This window comes from Diabrotica undecimpunctata, chromosome 9 (assembly GCF_040954645.1).
Source record: "Diabrotica undecimpunctata isolate CICGRU chromosome 9, icDiaUnde3, whole genome shotgun sequence".
Classification (NCBI taxonomy): Eukaryota; Metazoa; Arthropoda; class Insecta; order Coleoptera; family Chrysomelidae; genus Diabrotica; species Diabrotica undecimpunctata.
The window spans coordinates 16,632,941-16,652,590 of NC_092811.1; the positions used below are offsets into that span (position 1 = coordinate 16,632,941).

Here is a 19,650-nt window from a genome sequence, read left to right on the forward strand (position 1 = left end):
TTCGGTAAACTGAACTATATACTCAGAAATCAACAAATTCAATTACATCTTAGATCTAAAGTTTTTGATGCATGCATTATTCCGATATTAACTTATGCGGCACAAACATGGACAATCACAAAAAAGAATATGAATATACTTAGAGTCACTCAACACGCGATGGAAAGAGCAATGCTAGGTATATCACTTAAGGACAAGAAAACAAACACATGGATACGACAGAAAACCAAAGTCACCGATGTGGTGCAAAAATCATTAAAGTTGAAATGGGAATACGCTGGACATGTAGCTAGGAGCGATCTAAACAAATGGCACAGATCAATTTTAACTTGGAGACCATACCAACACAAAAGACCCAGAGGCAGACCTCCTATGAGATGGACAGATGATCTGAAAAGGACTGCCGGGAAAAATTGGCTACAAGTAGCGTACAATAAAAAACAATGGAAAGGAAGACTTGAAGAGGCTTATGTTCAGATGTGGACGTGAATGGCTAGACGAAGAGAAGAAGAAGAAGAATACTCTTAATCATTTCTCTCACTGTAACAGAATTCACACCTGTCTATCTTTTCATTCTGTTTCTTTATACTATCCATATGTTACACTCTAACATCGTATTATCACACTGTCCGAGTGTTCGCAGTACAGGCATTTGTCTGTGTCAGTCTTTCCGAACCTAGAGATGCCCTAAAACCCTAAAAGAGTGCCATGTGACCACCTGCGTTACATTTATAAGTCACTCTCCCCAATTTCTTGTCAGAGTATAATTGAAAATTCCGTTTTCTACCACGTGAAAGAACAGATTCAGATTTTTCTTTCATTGAGATTAAGATCTTTCGGCATTTCTTCGATCTCTAGAGGTCTGTAAGGCACAGAGGAATATAATATAGATAAGGATAATTAAATATAATGAAGTAATGACTATTAAGTTTGTATGTAAAAAACATGATAATAAAGCAAAGGAATTTTTACATTTTAATTTTATTTTAATTTTTAAGATAACTACTTCAATTAATATGCATATCTATGAAATTAAAAAAGAAACAATAAATTCTATCATTATAAACCATACTATCGTTATTATTTCAACAGGTGCGATTTGATTTCATAATTATTTATCAGTTTATCTTAAAACACTAATTAGTCCGTTATTGTACGGTATAGTTGTTTATTTCATAGTTCAAGCAAACTTTGTTTTAAGATGCTAACAAAAATATCTATATTTATTTTACTTGTATTATGTTTAACATTAACAAATGCGAAATACTTCGAATCATGTGCTCTAAAGGTAAGATAAACGAATATATTATGATTGTATCAATTTATTTTAATATTTTTTCTTTCCTTTCATCCATAAGTTATAAACTACGTGAACAGTTCTAATGTAATTATAGTTTCGAATGCCCTGTGTTTGATTCTTCTCGATAGATGATGATGAAATATGTAAAATGATAAAGTCGTGGAGTCAAATATAGTTTTATTGACAGCTAACTAGTCCTGAAGCTATATTTATAATCTCACTAAAATGCTACGATTTATAGTGGTTATACTTGCCTACCACATTGGGTATCACTTATAGAGGGTTGAAAACTGGGGACAGAAATTACTAGGCTGGAGATAAGGTAAGCAAACAAACCGAAACGTTTGCGAAGGGCTACTCTTGGTTTGGTTGGAGAGCTGGGTCGTAAGTAGGTGAATAACAGAGACACTGGAAAGGGGTAACTAGAAAAAGAGAAATCAAAAAGTACTTACACGGATTTCCTGTACAACACAACACAAGAAGGTTCCTAAAGTATTTAAATTTGGACGCCGTTTACAAGAATCTTTCTGCTGGATGGAAAGAACGGCTTTTCTTTTTTAAAAAATAAAAAAGGGTTAGAATCTTTTTAAAGGAAATAATAATACACTTGATTTAGACAGAAACATCATATATTTTAATATAACTTCACCATAAACAGTTAATACAAATAAAATTAACAAAAATCAAAAATAACTTACAATAGTGCTATCGGTTTACAACAAACTCTAGACGTTGGGGACACTATAGGAATTTAAATTATGGTTGGGTGATATTTTGTAGCGGTTCCAACAACTCCTCCTCCTCTATCATTTATTCTTCGTAAGGATGTGGTGACGTTATGGTATTTAACGAATGGTTGTTATCCATTCTTCTCTCTCCTGAGCGCGGTGTGCTGCCTCAGACAGAGAGTAACCGGTAGCGCAGTTTATTTGGTCTGACCATCGGAGTGGCGATCTTCCTCCAGTTCTTTTACCATCAACCTTGCTTTCAACCACCAACTTTTCTATGCCAAACGTCCGAAGAAGATAATACTAACTGTCATATGTCAAAATTAAATATTAAAACTTTAAACTTTTTGAAATATTGATTAAATTTTTAAAATTATTTGCATTTACAAGAAGAATAAGATAAGAATAATTAATATGACAATTAGCCAATCCATAAAACTTATAATTTTTATTTATTACAAATTTTTAACTTATCATGAAAGCAATTATTAATGAAAAATGTCTATTTCAACTTTGAAAAAGGTTTAACAAAAAAAGTACCTGATATCACTGGCTTGTGTATTTCCTTTAAAAGTTTTGGTGTTGGAACTGGATCCAAAACACTGCAAACAAACACAAATGCGTCTTACTCAAGCTGCAGATTGGTCTGAAATGACCAGAAAAAACAAATAGACGATTCTTTGAAGTTAAGCACTGGATTCGGGCATTGGGTTGATAAGCTTGGCTTTTCAAACACTCCTTGAAACCATGTTTTCGACCTCTTAAATCGTTGTAACGCTGCTTACAAATCTCCTTTATGGGACACAACACATACAACAAATCTTTGATTAATTTAACAAAACTGCCACATTTGCATTTGATTAGATTCACCTCTCAACAATAAACAATTTGCCGGTTTTTCAGATTACTCACGCTGCATCTTTGCCCTTCAAGGTCTAAAACCAACTTTCACTTAAACTTCATATTGTACTGCCACAATACACTATATTTTCATGACAAAAACGAAAAACAAAAAACCATTAAAAAAAATCCGGACTAGAAACAATGAAGTGAACGCTTCGGTGATCCATTGCAGAGTGACATTATCGCCCAACTCGGTATAAACCAAACGTAAATGGAAAAATTTGTTTATTTGATGCACAATATATCTTAAAGCGGCTTCATGATCAAAAACATAGCATTAAAATTGTTATAGGCAAACCATAAATGTTTATATTATCAATCCCAATGACGCAAAAGCATTGAGAAAACATTTCGGTGTTTTAACATGCACAAGGTGATTTGAAATGCTACAGATTTAACAAATAAGTGTATTGCACTATGCATAGAACAAAAACCTTTGAATTTTGAAAGCTAGCAAATATAATTTAAACCTAGGAAATAATTTTAATCATTTCCTCAATATTAGGCAATCTATAGTTTGCAGGAAGTTGAACAGACTGTAATTAAGCTACTAATAGATATGTTGTAATTATCTGTTATAATATAATATGTTGTAATATGTATAGTATAGTATGTATAATATGTTATTATAATATGTTATAATAACTAATCGATTCAAACTATAAAAGTTCAGGAAATCAAAATTAATGTGAGATTTTAAGTTAATGGACTAATTTGTGATTGAACACTTCGCACTTTATAAGAAACAAAACATTGATGATTTAATTATTTTAAGCATCTTATTTACTCATTTCTTCTTATTTCTCTTGTCATTACTTTAGGGAGGACACTATATCAATTGCACTTGGTCCTGATATTATGAATATTATTCCAACAAATTTAACCAAGAAAACCGGTGCCCTAGGTAAAGAAAATTATTCAACTTTTTTATAACAGAAAGATTTCTTCTGGCTTCTGGAAGTAACATCAAAAAAGATCTTATTATGCCGTTTTTCTTCGTAGATTAGCTATGGTTGGCAGATGAGTGATCAAACCACATCCTCAGGTCATTTAATCACGAATGCGGAAGGGTCGACGTAGTTTGTACATAGAATAACCGAACACACATAGAAGCGACACAAGGGTCCAAAAGCGTGTACCATTTTTGTATACGCATGCCCGATTCTGGTTGTTTAACTGTCAAAAACACGTGCTTATTCTTTAATTCTGGTTGTTTTCGATAGTCCGTAGGCGTCTATGGTAAATACTCGACACAACAAGTGCATTTGACCATTTATATAATGTATTTATAGTTAAAAGGTTATAGTTATAGTTAAATATATAAGTTTATAGTTATAGTTTATAGTTATAGTTTATAGTTAAAAGTTTAATTTATATTTAAAATGTCTGGATATATTTGTGCGATTCGCGGATGTTCATCTGTGACAGGAAAATGAATAAGTTTATTTAGATTTCCTAAGAATAATAACAGGTAATTACTATTGCTTTGTAATTATTATTTGTTATTACATAATAGTATTGGTTTGACTTTCGAACAGTAAGCCGACGCCGACGTGTCTGTCCGAGCTATAAAAAATAAACTTTGGTCTGCCAAGGGATAGTTCAAAATGAAAACATTAAATTTGGTGTCAGTGCTATTTCTTTTATTGAAAGACGCAAGTCTCCGAAGGCTCAGTTCATAAAATCAACAGATGGTGGCCGGGTGTCAGCGCGCTCGAAGACAACAATACGAATATAGTATTTTTAGGAAATAAAAATATATAGAGGGTTTTATACACGAGAATATTTTATTTAAGAGCGTAGGCGCAAAATTTCGGGCAAATGTTTTTTAAATGTATTCATTTTTTTTCGAATCTTGAAAAAACTAATAAGTATTTTTGAAAAATTTAAACGCAGAATGAAAGACCACATTATTACTGAGGGCCAAAAGTCCCCGAAAACTTCTATAATGTTTATTTTAATAAGATACAGGGGTGAAAAAAAAAAAGAGAAAATTTAGTGTGATTTTTAATTTCAAATATCTAATTCAAAAAAACTTTTTGTTGATTTTAAGGGACTTTCGGCCCTCGGTAATAATATAATCTTTCATTCTGTGTTTAAATTTTTCAAAAATATTTGTTAGTTTTCTCAGGATTCCAAAAAAATGTTAATATGCATTGGCCCGAAATTTTGCGCCTACGCTCTTAAACGAAACAAAGAAATTACTAAAATGCTCAAACTAAAAATTGTTGGAAACATAATTCGACCGATAATTGGGAAAATCTTAAAATTACAACAGAACAAGACTTCAAAATTGCAAAAACATGGTTGCAAATAAACAATCTTACATTAAATTATGAAAAAACTAAATAGGTACTCATCTACTTTTTGCTATATACAAAAGTTGTCTGCCAATTTTTAATTCGTTAAATATAAATAAAAAAGATCAAATATATGGATCGAAGTACATAAAATATTTAGGAGTTTTAAATGGGAATTACAAATAATAAATATTAAAACTTTATTTGTTGCATATCTCAATATTTAGTGACATTTTTGTGACTTAGGAGAAAACTGTAAATTTATTCAGATTAGATATTGACAAAAGTTAAATATTTCATAACTTACAATATACTTAGAATATACTAATACTCTTATAGTTGTAAGTAATAAAGTATTATTTATAAATACAAAGTTCTTTGTTTAAAATTTGTTCTGTTAAAAATTTGTAGTGCCAAAGTGTGGATAGAAGCTTGCAGACGAGAAGATTTGTTATTTAAAATGGATTCACTTTATAATAATTATAGGATTTGTGAACTGCATTTTAAAGATAATGTTATTGTAAAAGGAAATAGAAGAAAAACATTGGCGCATGACGCAGTACCTTCAATGATCTTTGTTATTTATATTTAACGAATTAAAAATTGGCAGACAACTTTTGTATATAGCAAAAAGTAGATGAGTACCTATTTAGTTTTTTCATAATTTAATGTAAGTTTGTTTATTTGCAACCATGTTTTTGCAATTTTGAAGTCTTGTTCTGTTGTAATTTTAGGACTTTTAGTAATTTCTTTTTTTTTCGTTTCGCTTAAGAGCGTAGGCGCAAAATTTCGGGCCAATGCTTTTTAAATACAATCATTTTTTTCGAATCCTGAGAAAACTAACAAATATTTTTGAAAAATTTAAACACAGAATGAAATATTACATTATTACCGAGGGTCGAAAGTCCCATAGAATAAACAAAAAGTTTTTTTGAATGAGATATTTGAAATTAAAAATCACACTAAATTTTCTCTTTTTTTTTTTCACCCCTGTAACTTATTAAAATAAACATTATAGAAGTTTTCAGGAACTTTCGGCCCTCAGTAATAATGTAGTCTTTAATTCTGCGTTTAAATTTTTCAAAAATACTTATTAGTTTTTTCAGGATTCGAAAAAAATGAATGCATTAAAAAAAATTGGCCCGAAATTTTGCGCCTACGCTCTTAAGAATTTATATTGTGTGATATGCCCACTGACTATTAATTTTCTGGTTGTTAGCTGTCATTGGCGGCTTGGCCACGTAACTTCAAAGGACTGTCGCTTCTCTGTGTTCGGTTGTTCTCTGGTTTGTATGTTTAACCTCTTGACATGAGGTATCTGTTGACGTCTTTGAATATACTGGTATTTTACCTTTGGAAACGTTTCGATGTAAGCTAAACATTTTGCTGTATCGGACCATGGAATTTAGTATATTTTATAGCTCTGATACGTTGTTTGGTATTACGATGGTGTCGTTCGTGTAACTGATGTTGTGAGGAGAGGACGTATCCCTGTTTAACTCTTCGTCCAATTCTTATATCTCCCGAACATGTTATTTCTATTTAGACCATTTTTACTTGGTGACAGTGGAGTTTTGAAACGCTCTATAAAGTGTCAAAAACCATTGCTTTTAAAACTAACATCTTAAAGGAAAAATTTATGACTACCCTCATTCAAATTCGACGTGCAGTAAAAGTAAACAAAACCAGGCTATGCTACGTAAGACTCCATAGGCGTGCGGTTTTGCTTTCATATTTCCTATTTCTTATCAAATTAATAAAACAGTATGTACAATTAAAGATTTGTTTACTATGAACAATGAAGATAAAATATGCAATGTTAGTATTATTTTCAAGGAAATTCAAAATTAGCTTCACTACTGTAAAATAAAAAGAAACTTATGGTTTGACAAAAATAATAAAGCAGTAATTGCAACGTTGTTTTGACACTTAAACGATCGAAATCGAAACATCAAACACACTTATTTTTTAAAGAAAATTGTGTGTTAGTTCGCATCAAAAGTAGTAACTTATTATTATGTTTTCAGTTTTTATTTGAAAAACAATAAAACTCACGTGATCCAGATTACAAATGTTACCAGAAATTGAAATCTCATTTTACATAAATTTCGTAAATTTGAATACAGATATACCTTAACTTAAAATGTTTTCATAAACGAAAATTTTGTGTTAAAAAAAAATAAGGTATTGCACTTGGAGAAGTGCCGCCAGAAGTAAAAACTTCTTAAATTGCGTTGAAATTATGAGTATCAATATCTAAGAGCTTCCGGTTTAAACGGGGCTGCCAGTCATGAACTGAGCTCTTAATCGCACCCCATTCGTTTTTAAGGAAAACGAAGTTTTTTAAGTTTTACGAAAACCGTATGCCAAATTTTGATTTATTGACTAAGAAGGCTTCTGGCTGAGTACAAAATAAACAACTGATCAAATCCTATCACGCGATATAGAAAATGAAAGGGAAGGATATAACGAATATATTAAGATAGAAAATCAATTACATATCTTAATAGATTCGTTATATCGTCCCTTTTCATTTGCTATGTCGCATGTTAGGATTCGATCAGTTGTTTATTTTGAACTCAGCCAGAGGCATTCCTTAAGTCAATAAATCAAAATTTTTCTATAGTAAATTTATTTTCATTCATAGTGCCCTATGATATCTCGTACGTTACTATACGTTCTATATAATCAAGATCCTGTGTAGTGCCATTTTGGTAGTCGCCATGTTTTTTTCGCCTTAATATATTCGTTATATATTCCCCGTTTAATAAATATCGACAACCGAGTTAAAGAAAGCGGATATTCAAGATTTTTCTGACCTTTGCATAGGTTTTTGCTTTGAAATTTCGTTTTCCTTAAACCAACGAATGGAGTGCCATTAAGAACTCAGTTCACGAGTGGCAACTCCGTTTCAACCTTAAATATTACGTTTAATTTTAAAACATTTTTACAAATTTAATGTAATTGTATTTTAATTCCGTGCATTACAATAACGGATTCACATTATTATGTTGTTGGAAAACCTGATTCTAACATGTTTATTCAGTTATTTTCAGTTCTGTTATTTCTGTGAACAAAAAATTTATATGAATAAATTCAAGTACGTAAATCCAGCACGCTCTAGGTAAGACATTAAAGACCCAGGTAGCAGTGACCCAACTAAGTTAAATTAAATCCTTTCGCGTACAATGACTATGTATTTCATAATACAGGAAAATATAGGTTTATACATCGTTAAAATCATGATGTGGGAGTGTCCCTCGTAACATTCATACTGTTGACGGTTTATTTATACTTACTGCAGCTCTATCTTAAATTTAGTGTAGAAATGTTTAGAAAGGTTTTCGAAGCCCCGCCCAGACGTCAAACTCGGGACTCGAAAAACAAAACGAACTGTTTGAAAACACGCCAGTCTTTAGTAAAGTTTGTGAAAAGTTGCTATTTTGTTTTATTGGACACGAGTTTGTGTTTTGTTTTTATTTTGTCCGTTTGGTGGGAAACCGCCATTAGATATTACATTTAATTTTAAAACAATTTTTACATATTTAATTTAATTTTATTAATTCAATGCATTACAATAACGAATTCGCATATTATATTGTTGGAAAACCTCATTCTAACATTTATTAATTTAATTTTATCTTTGTTATTCTTCTGATCATAAAATATAAATGATAACATTTATTATAAATGAATAAATTCAAGCACTATAATTCCCTGACGCACGCCCTGGTTAAAATATTATCACTAGAACGACAGTGGTCCAACTAAGTTATAGCAATTCTTCCGCGTACAAGGACTACTAAATGATATGGTATGTTGTAAATACTTGAGTTTCGTATACAATGTCTATTTATATAGTTTATGAGGTGGATATTATGTACGTTTATACATTGTAAATCGTGATTTGGGAGTGCTCCTCGTAATATTCATAATGTTGATAACGTGTATTGGTTTGTTTACTATTACTGCATCTTTAAGTTAAATTTGGTGTAGCTTTGTAATCAACGACAAAATTTAGATTGAAAGCCATAGCGTCGACCAAGACTCACATGTGATGTTTCAATGTATTATCTTGTAGCCCAGCGTAAGTCAACGTATAAAAGTGTTAAATAAATAAACGTGGCGCGATTTTTGCCATTTTTTTAAATTTTCATTTTCAGAGAATAGTCTTGAAAACCTACGACATGAAATTTTAATTTTGAGTTGTGGCAACAAATATAAGGCATTTGAAATATGAATAAAAAACGCAGCATTTGACCGGGTCAAATTAAAAGACGTTATCCACTTACTGTACACAAGAGAGATACCTCTAGGAATAGTCAAAACGATCGAAAATATCTACCAAAACAACACAATGAAAGTAAAAGTAGAAGAAGAACTAACCAACCCTATTGAAGCTGATAATGAGATAAGACAGGGAGATTTCCTGAGTCCTCTATTATTCAACCTGATTATGGATGAAATAATAAAAAATGTAAGAACTAAAAAAGAATACCAAATGGGAGAAAAACAACTTAAAATAATCTGGTATGCAACAAATAGACAAAATGCATGGTTACAACAGCAAATTTACTAAGATGTATCTTGGAGCTGGAAGGTCAGATAATAGAACAAGTGATGGAGTTTAAATATCTAGGCATAACATTATCTAGCTACGGAAAGCTCGAAACCGAAGTGGAAGATCAAGTGAATAGAGCAAACAGAACCGCAGGCTGCCTAAATAAAAGATCAATAATGACATACGCGGCAGAAACAAGATCTAACACAGAGAAGACAAAAGGATGTTGAAAACAGCAGAGATGAAAACACTTAGAAAAATTGAAGGTAAGACACTATGGGACAGAGCTAGAAGTACAGATATACGATGTAAATGCAGTGGAGCAAGGTATGCAAAAATGAAAAAGCATTAAGAATATCAAGGGCGTGAGTGAAAAAATACTTCTGGCGTATTTTTATGAAAAGTCGAAGAAAGCGTATTCGGTCGCCACGAAACCAAATACCTGTTTGCTACGTACCTTCGCCTTCTTCATCATTTTCGTCACTACTGCTCTCTTGTTCACTTTCGTCACTTCTGATTCTCTTTATCCATTTTACTGCCCTCGGAACTTGAATTTATTTTGTAACGCTCTCGTTCTACTTCTGCTTCGAATCCTGATGGATTGTAGTCTTCATCATCGGAGCTACTAGTGTCAAACGGATCGACTTCTTATTCTGTATCGCTGGCAAAAATGGCTTCTGTTTCCTCCTCTAGCTCTTTCTGCGTCAATATCTTTCTACTCATCTAGAAGAAAACAAGACTGTTGGGACATATATAGCCGACCATAAATGTCTGTTGGGACATATTTCAGCCACAACACAAAATACTAGTTTTATTGAATATAGTTACCTTTTTTTGTAGGTAGCTTCGCTCACAAAAACAAATTCGCAACAACAGTAACAGCGCACAACTTTCCCTGTGGTAATCTTCAACAAAACTTCATAAACACATTCCGCAGATCAACATAACGGAAAAATACAGCGCAAAAACGGTTCGCAATGTTGCCGCTTATACAAATTATTCTTTTAAAATTGTTATTAAGTTCATAAAAGGTCGGTTAGGATAAAAATTCATGTAAAACGGTTCAAATTTAGTCCAACAGACTTGATTATTTCATGACTGGGATACATACGTCCTGTCAGACCCGAAAGGGTTATACCTACTAAACTTGATCTTCTTCTTCAAGTGTCATCTCCGCGGCGGAAATCTGCTGAAACGGCTGCTCTGAAAAGTTCATTTGATGTACATCCGTACCACTCTCTCAGGTTGCGCAGCCATGACATTCTACGCCTCCTTATGCTTCTCTTTCCTTGGATCTTTCCCTGCACAATCAGTTGGAGCAAGGTGTATTTCTCTCCACGTGTAATATGTCCGAGATATTCCAATTTTCTTGTTTTAATTATATTTAAAACTTCTATTTCTTTATTCATCCTTCTTAGAACCTCTTTGTTTGTGATGTGTTCTCTCCACGATATTTTCAGAATTCTTGATTGTGAAGGCAAAAGCATACGAAATAATTTTTTTGTTTAATAATTTATCTATTTTTAGGCATGTGCCACAACAAATTCCTCCAAAATAAATGTTCATTTGATTGCACATTCTCATGATGATCTAGGTTGGCTAAAAACAGCTGAGGACTATTTTTATGGAGGTAAGTATAATTTTAAATAAAAGCAAGATAAAAATTTAATTTTTGTTTTCAGAACACAATGATATACAAAATGGAGGCGTTCAATATGTTCTAGATTCTGTTTTGCAAGCTCTAACGCAAAATGAAGATCGTAGGTAAGCTATATATGTTAACTCATAACACAGTGCTGCGGTTTTAAGCGATAAAAGGTGTTTTAGAATTCGTTTGCCGAGTTCATTCTCAAGCTGCCATCGGATTGTCACTATCACGTACAGATATTTTTCAAATCGCCATCTTACGTTTGTAGAAAAAGACAGATCTGCCATAGTGGCTATTCTTTATAAATGAAAATATTAAAACAAAGAAAATAAAAAAAATCATTGGTTACAAGTTAAAAACTGACTCTATTTTAATTCTCACAATTGTAATACAAATTAATATAATTGTACTCGCCATTAAGTTAATCCCTTACCGCATAGTGGGTCATATATAGAACAATACTTAGTTTTATACCTAACCGTTAGAGATTACATCTCCTTAGGTATTCTCCGTATTTGGATGATCTGCGACCGCCGCTCTAGAGGAGAATCGAAGGTTTCTCGACTCCATCCTCTATCTCGTGGCAATGGCGTGTACCCGTACCACACTTTACGTGAAGTTACTCCACGAGTATTCTAATTACGGTGTATGCTGTAGATTTTACAAATACCAACCCTTTACGTTTCGACGTGGGGTCGGGCACACACCCCACAAGGTATGTAAGAACACCGTCGGAGTGGCGACTCTGATGTTGGTGCTACGCCTCGCACATTACCTCCCGCGGAAACTTATGTCCTGTAAAAACGTTAATTATTTTCGTCGAGAAGGTTTCTAACGGTGAAGCGGGACTTCGGGCTCGGCCACCGAGTGAGGAGCCATTCTAAGTCCACTTGGGCCTTTTATTTACTCCTAACCATCGGTGGTCCAGTGGAACACTGTGCCAGTTCGGCGCGATCTGAGATACGTATAAGTCAAACTGTCTCCTATCTCAAAGATCGATGCTCGCCCAGGCAGGGAATGTTCTCACTCCAAGTCGACAGTTTCTTTCGTGAGGTTTACTATTAAACACTGTTATAGCGTTTGGACTTTTCTTTAAACCGAAGTCTTCACAAAGGTTCAATCTTGGGTAATGCTATTATATTAGTGTAAGACAAATAGATCACGATTGGAAGATGTTCTGCCTTTTTATACACTTTGTATTTGCAATTTAGCAGCGATCTTCCCCCAGGAGGCCAGTGACAATGCAGTTAATAAAACTGTTTGTGATTGGCTGGCCAGAGTGATAATCTGCGTCGTGATTGGTCACTTCTGGCAACTCAAATATGCATGACATGTCCATATGGAGCACATATTTTGTATAACCAGTAATAAAATGCTATCTAAATGCAGCAAAGTGAACTTTTATAAAAATTTGCCAATGGTCGCAGTCTGACAGCTGTGCCTGCGCACTTTTTCGCTCCCTGTTTCTTTGGTAACGTAATAAATTTTAAAACTAGCCAATCTTTTTAAATATTGCCTGTGTCATAGATATTATTTAAGATTTTACATAGTATTCTTAAAGATTCATCATCAATAATTTTAAGAAATTTAGACTATACTCCGTCTGGTCCTGGAGCTCTCCCTTCTTTTAGTGATATTATGGTTGCTCTTATTTCTGCCACTATTATAGGTGGCCTGTTTCCGTAGGTATTGTGGACTGGTTCTCCCTCTCGCCAAAAAATAAATTTCGTGTGTAATTTTTCCAGGTATTATTAATACTCTCTTTGTCCATGATTACCTCTCCGTTGTCATTTACAAGTTTACTTACTCTTCTGTTTTTACATTTGCCTGTAATTTTCTTTCTTTGTATATCTCGTTGTAATGATTAATACATAGAGTTATTGTTCTTATTTTTTTCTTCTTTCTTCCATCAGCTCCAGAATCTCTGTTGTCATCTATTTCTTATTCTTACCTTCTTCGTTCTTCATAAAATTCTGTTTAATGCCGTTTATCGTTTTATTAAGGGATTCTATCTTTTCTTCTGTGCTTTCCGTTGTATTATCGATTTATTTGAATTTTCTTTTTATTGCTTTGCTAACTATTTCTTTTACTTGACTACATTTCAGTTTTCTCACGTCATGTTTCTTTACAGTTTTTTCTCGTGTTTTCTTTAACTTGGTTCTATACACGCCCACTAAAGGATTGCAGTCAGATTGAATATCAGCGCTTGGGTAGGTTTTAACACCGTTGAAACTATTTCAATATCTTTTGTTAACAAGTCTATTTGGTTTCTTATAATAACGTCTTCTCCATTGTCTCTAGGTGATTTCCACGTATACAGACGTCTAGGTTGTAGCTTGTAAAATGTGTTTAGCACGATTAAGCTCATTGTTTCTCCTGGTTGATTTTCCTCTCTTAATCGATAAGAACCAATATGTTGCCCTTCTTTAGCGTTACCTATTTTAGCGTTGAAATCTCCCATGACTATAAGGAGTTCATGTCTCAGTATATATCTTATAAGATTGCTTATTTGTTTGTTAATTTAAAATTAAACAATATTTTCTACTCCTCACCAATTAGAAAAAGAATAAAAGAATAGAAATGAATGGTCTTCTTCTTGTTCTTTTTATGTAGATACAACTCGTTTTTCAATCTGCTTTTAGTAAGTTGTCATCCATCGTTTTCGTGGTATTGATACTGATCGTCTTCCTATTGCATGGGGAAATGAAAGAAATAAGTTGTGTAACAAATGAATAGAAAATCTTGTGGAGATGAAAAAAGATATGTATAATAAATGGCTAAGAATAAAGGACATTTAAGATCGGCAACAGTACAACAGCTTAAACAACAAAGTAAAAAAATTGTTTCAGATTTATACAAGCTGAGACAGCATATTTTTGGAAATGGTGGCAAATACAACCTGAAAACAAGAGACAGATTTTCAAGAAATTTGTAGACGCTGGCAGAATTGAAATGGTTGGCGGAGGATGGTCAATGAATGATGAAGCTTGTGTAAACTATCAGTCTACGATTAATCAGTTAACTTGGGGTCTTAGGTAACTATTTTAAATCATTTTTTAATATCAAAGTGTTAATGTACAGCTGGTTCTTAAAAAAACTGATACGACTCTCAATAAGATTTGATCATTTTGAGCAGTGTATTTAAATGGTCTGACAGTGTATTATATTTATCATGATAGACAAATAGTAAAATAAACAAACAACAAACAATTGATTACATATGTTAATTAATAAATTATAATAATTATTATAAAAGTCTAAATTTTGATATTATTTTGAATTCCTCCATTTTATAAAGAGTCTATAAATTATAGTTTTTACAGAGCTCAGCAGATAACAGCTTGAAGTCTTTGGTCCATCTGCATGAAAGGAACTATGAAATTGTCTTCTTCAGAGAGTACTTCCCAAACCTGTTGTGTACCATGCCACAGCTCTTCAGCATTTTGATTTATTGATGAATTACGCTGATACCACCGTTTTATAACAAGCCAGCACACATTTTTGACTGGGTTTAAATCTGGACTGCAGCTGGGCCATGGTAAGGTTTCGATGTTGTTATTCTGGAGCCACTGGTTTTTTATATTTGCAGTGTGAACAGAGCAATTATCTTGTTAGAGGATAAACTTACTTTCTGGATACAACTGTTCTACACTGGGAAACATGATGTCTTCCAGAATATTCAGATGAGTCTGCCCAACAAACCTGCCGTCAATACGCCATACCATTCCCATTCCTCTAGATGAAATCTATTCTCATACATTGGCGCTAAAATGACCAGTTCCTCGATATCTATCAATATAAAGAGGATTACATCTATTATTATCTGGTCTATACACCCCAATTCTGCTCTTTTGATTGAAAAATTTTCTCATGTGTAAATATTACCCTGTCTAAAAGTCCTGATTTTATAGTTGATGGTTTAATCCTAGAACCACAAGGTGAAATTGGTGGAACGATTTTCACAAGGTGGAGTCACCGGCGACCCGAAAATATTTTTTAAAATAAAAGACATTTAAATGTTTTTTAAGGCATTAAAAAAGGAAAATCAAACAAGAAAATTCTATAAAAATCTAAATAAAGCAAGAAAAGAATTTAAACCAAGAATCGGACTATGTAAGGATAAGGAGGGGCATATACTCAATACAAAAGAAGAAGTATTGAAAAGGTGGGTGAAACACTATAAAGAACTGCTTACTATCGAAGAAAAAGATCCAAATCAACCGCCCCCAGGAGCAAACAACAATACACCATTGGAGCCTCCATCAATTCAGGAAGTACGGGATGCAATAAAACACCTAAAAAATAATAAATCTCCAGGAAGTGATGGTATACCCGCGGAACTTATGAAATGTGGAGGTGCTACTCTGACTAATCATATATATAAAATCATACTGAGAGCCTGAAATGAGGAACAAATCCCAGAAGAGTGGTGTATTGGGATCGTTTGCCCGCTACACAAAAAGGGCGATGAATTAGAATGTAGAAACTATAGGGGAATAACCCTCCTTAATACAGCATACAAAATATTTTCGAGTATTTTATATGGTCGCCTGAGTGAATATTCAGAGGGGCTTCTTGGCGAATATCAAAGTGGTTTTAGGCCTGGTCGATCAACAACAGATCAGATCTTTGTGCTTAGGCAAATACTGGAAAAAACCAATGAATTTAATATCGACACATACCATCTTTTCGTAGATTTTAAATCGGCCTATGATAGTGTCCTAAGAAATAAATTGTATGAAGCCATGGATCAATTCCACATCCCCGATAAACTGATAAGATTGGTTAAGGCTACAATGCCCAAAGTTGTTTGCAAAGTCGAAATACAGGGCGAACAATCACAGGCATTTGAAACGCATGTTGGGCTGCGACAGGGAGATGCGCTGGCGTGTCTCCTTTTCAACATAGCTTTGGAAAAGGCGGTCAGGGATGCCCAAATAGACAGCAGAGGAAACATTTTTAATAAATCATCCCAAATTTTGGCATATGCAGATAATGTTGATCTAGTTGCCCGCACAACACGCAAGCTAGAAGAAATGTATACCACCTTGTCACACGCCTCAAAAAATATGGGCCTGCAAGTAATTGAAAATAAAACTAAGATAATGGCATCAACACCCAACAATAGAGCCAGAAACATCGGCCACCAATTCACGGTTGATAATTCTACCTTTGAAGTGGTGGACAAATTCACATACTTAGACTCCCTGATCACCAAGGAGAACGTCATGACGGAAGAAATCAAGCGAAGAATAATCCTAGCAAACAAATGCTATTTTGGACTGAGTAGATATATGAGAAGCAGAAACTTAAGCCAAAAAACAAAAATAACCCTATACAAAACCCTTATACAACCAGTGTTGACATATGGGTCGGAGGCATGGACCATTTCCAAGGCAGATGAAAATCTCCTGCTTATATTTGAACAAAGGATCCTGAGAAGAATATTTGGTGGCATCTGTGAAAATGGTGTTTGGAGAAGGAGGTACAACTACGAGATATATCACAGATATAAACATATATTTGGTGGTAAAGACGTAGTATCCTTTATAAAAATAGGAAGACTAAGATGGGCAGGACATCTAGCAAGATCACAGCAGAACAACCCTCCTAGAAGAATCCTTATGTCACAACCTGTGGGAAGTAGAAAAAGGGGTAGACCAAAACTCAGATGGAGGGATGGTTTAGATGAGGATGGTAGACAAATAGGCGCAGCAAACTGGCAACAGTTGGCAATGGATAGAACTGACTGGCGTAATAGACTTGGGAAGGTCGAGGCTCTTTTATAGGGCTGTAGCACCAATGATGATGATGAAATGTTTTTTAAAGTTATTTGCCAAAAATTTACTAAATGATTTGATTTCTAATCAGAAAATGTATTGTTAGATAACAATAAGCAAAACTAATATAGAGAGTAAGTCAAAATATAAAAGCACTGATATTTGACAAATACTTTTTAAAATGTCAAAAGTCAATTTAAAAAGAAGTTAGGAATTGAATAGTTTATTTTTATATTATTTACAATCTCCACAAATACTAAATTGGTGTTCATTATACACATTTTTTTCACAATAAATAAAAATATAGTGTCCTTTTCTATGGTTACTTCTTGGACAATAATTACATCGACGATTTCGTTTCTGAGGATTTATAGTGGGTATTTTGGCTGGATATCCCAAATAATCAGAAATAGATTTTCTTATCTTTCTACGGAAGCCGTATATTATTCATTCTTTGTTGCATATGATCTTGTACTAATGCACCTTGAATTTTTTTAGTTAGCTTTAAAATATACTGGGTAGGAATTGAACCTTTCTGCGGATCTTCCTGCTCTTTACCAATATATGGCATAGCAGCACATATAGCTTGTTTTTGTACCGCACATCATTACAGGTTTTAAACCATACTTATTAGGCTCGCTGGGAATAACAATTTTAAAAGGACACCTGCCTCTAAAGCCCAGCAGTTGCTGGTCTATTGTTAGATACTCTGAAGTAGTATAATTTTTTTGACAACCTTGAATGAATATATCCCATATTTCTCTGTTAGGTGCAAACTTATCTAAAGCCTTACGTTCTGCACGAGGAGTGGTTTTATTGTCGAAGCGTAAACACATTAAAAGAAGTTCAAAACTGTTTTTGGACATAATGCATCTAAATATGGGAATCCCAAATTTTTCAGACCTCATATCAATTACTGAAAAATTTTAAAACTCCAGCAAAATATAATAAGCCAAAAAGTGCTAACAACTCACTTTTGTTCGTTTCATGAGTCTAGTATTGTTCTACGGTAAATTTTGTTTTGATAATTTCTTTCTCTTTATTTGTGATATTCAAAATTATTTCAGCGAGCCAGAAAAAAAAACAGTTGCCATAATTGTCTTATGTTAGTTGTATGTGTAGCTTCCCTACTTGGACCGGAGAGATGAAGATCAATATTTTTTTTGGAAGTACTGGTTCTTACTAATTATGGGTTGTGTATACCAAATATAATTATTGCGACCTAATAATTTGGGGCAATTGTCTCCTTTTAAATCTTGGTCTATGGCGTTTTGATACAAATCAACATCATCCTCCTGTTGCAATTCTGTCAAATCAAATATATCTTCAAAATGGTAGTCCGGTAATACATAATCTCCATCTTCACTTTCACCAGAAGAACATTTTTCTTTACCACTAATTTTTGCCTCATAAAGGGCTTTCCATAATTCTACTTATGTCAGAGAACGTTTATTTGGATCCATAAGGGTGCTGTTATTAAAAAAACTAATAAGACGCTTCTTCTTCTTAAGGTGCCGTGCATTTCTGCGTAGGCATCCACCGTACATCGTCTTGTCAGGTGAGATGTTAAATAGTCAGGATTAAATAATTCTGTTTTTAGCAGCATTGTGAATCATTTCATAGCTGTGGATTCCTGTCCATTGTCCAATATTGCGCAGCCATGACATTTTTTTACGTCCCAGACCTCTCCTACCCTCCATCTTCCCTTAGAGTATCATTTGCTGAAAAGTATATCTTTCTCCTCGTAATATGTGTTCTAAGTATGCAGTCTTCTTACTTTTTACATAACTAAAAAGTTCCCTATCCTGTAAGCCCGCTCTTCTGAGTACTTCCTCATTGCTGACCCTGTCCGTCCATGATATTCTAAGCATTCGACGCAGGCACTACATTTCAAACACTTTAAGTTTGTTAATGGAACTGGCCTTTAACGTCCATGCTTCCATTCCGTACAAGAGAACAGGCCCCACGTAACACTTAAGCATCTTGTATCGGAGGATGAGGCCCAATTTGCGATCAGTCAGAAACTTACGAAGTCTCAAAAAAGCATTTCTGGCTTGTTCAACTCTGCTCTTTATTTCATTCTCGGGATCCCAACCGTCGTTCAGCAAACAACACAAGTATTTAAATTGGCTGACCATGTTCGATTTCTTCTCCAGAGACATATATCTTTGCGTTGGGGTAATCATTTCTACTTATAATCATTGTTTTTATCTTCTTGATATTTATTTTCAAACCCCTAGCTTCATTTAAAAGGCATTGAAGATCTTCGATGTTATCTGCCACTATGACTGTATCATCGGCATACCTGATGTTATTAATAAATATGCCGTTAACTTTAATACCCTTATTAGACTGCCGCTGCTTCTGCGAAGGCTTTTTCTACTTATAAATTGAACAGCATTGGAAACAGTATACAATCTTGCCTTACTC

At 33.7% G+C, this 19,650-nt stretch overlaps 1 protein-coding gene across 1 annotated transcript in view; it reads left to right on the forward strand.

Annotated features, from left to right (window-relative positions):
- Nucleotides 1-1,090: 1,090 nt before the first annotated feature.
- Nucleotides 1,091-19,650, forward strand: part of LOC140449603 (lysosomal alpha-mannosidase-like) — a 71,978-nt gene continuing 53,418 nt past the window's right edge. The window contains exons 1-4 of the mRNA XM_072542824.1: nucleotides 1,091-1,288; nucleotides 11,320-11,422; nucleotides 11,475-11,556; nucleotides 14,290-14,475. Coding sequence (XP_072398925.1) covers nucleotides 1,202-1,288; nucleotides 11,320-11,422; nucleotides 11,475-11,556; nucleotides 14,290-14,475 — 458 coding nt within the window. The 5' untranslated portion in view covers nucleotides 1,091-1,201. The remainder of the gene's footprint in view (nucleotides 1,289-11,319; nucleotides 11,423-11,474; nucleotides 11,557-14,289; nucleotides 14,476-19,650) is intronic.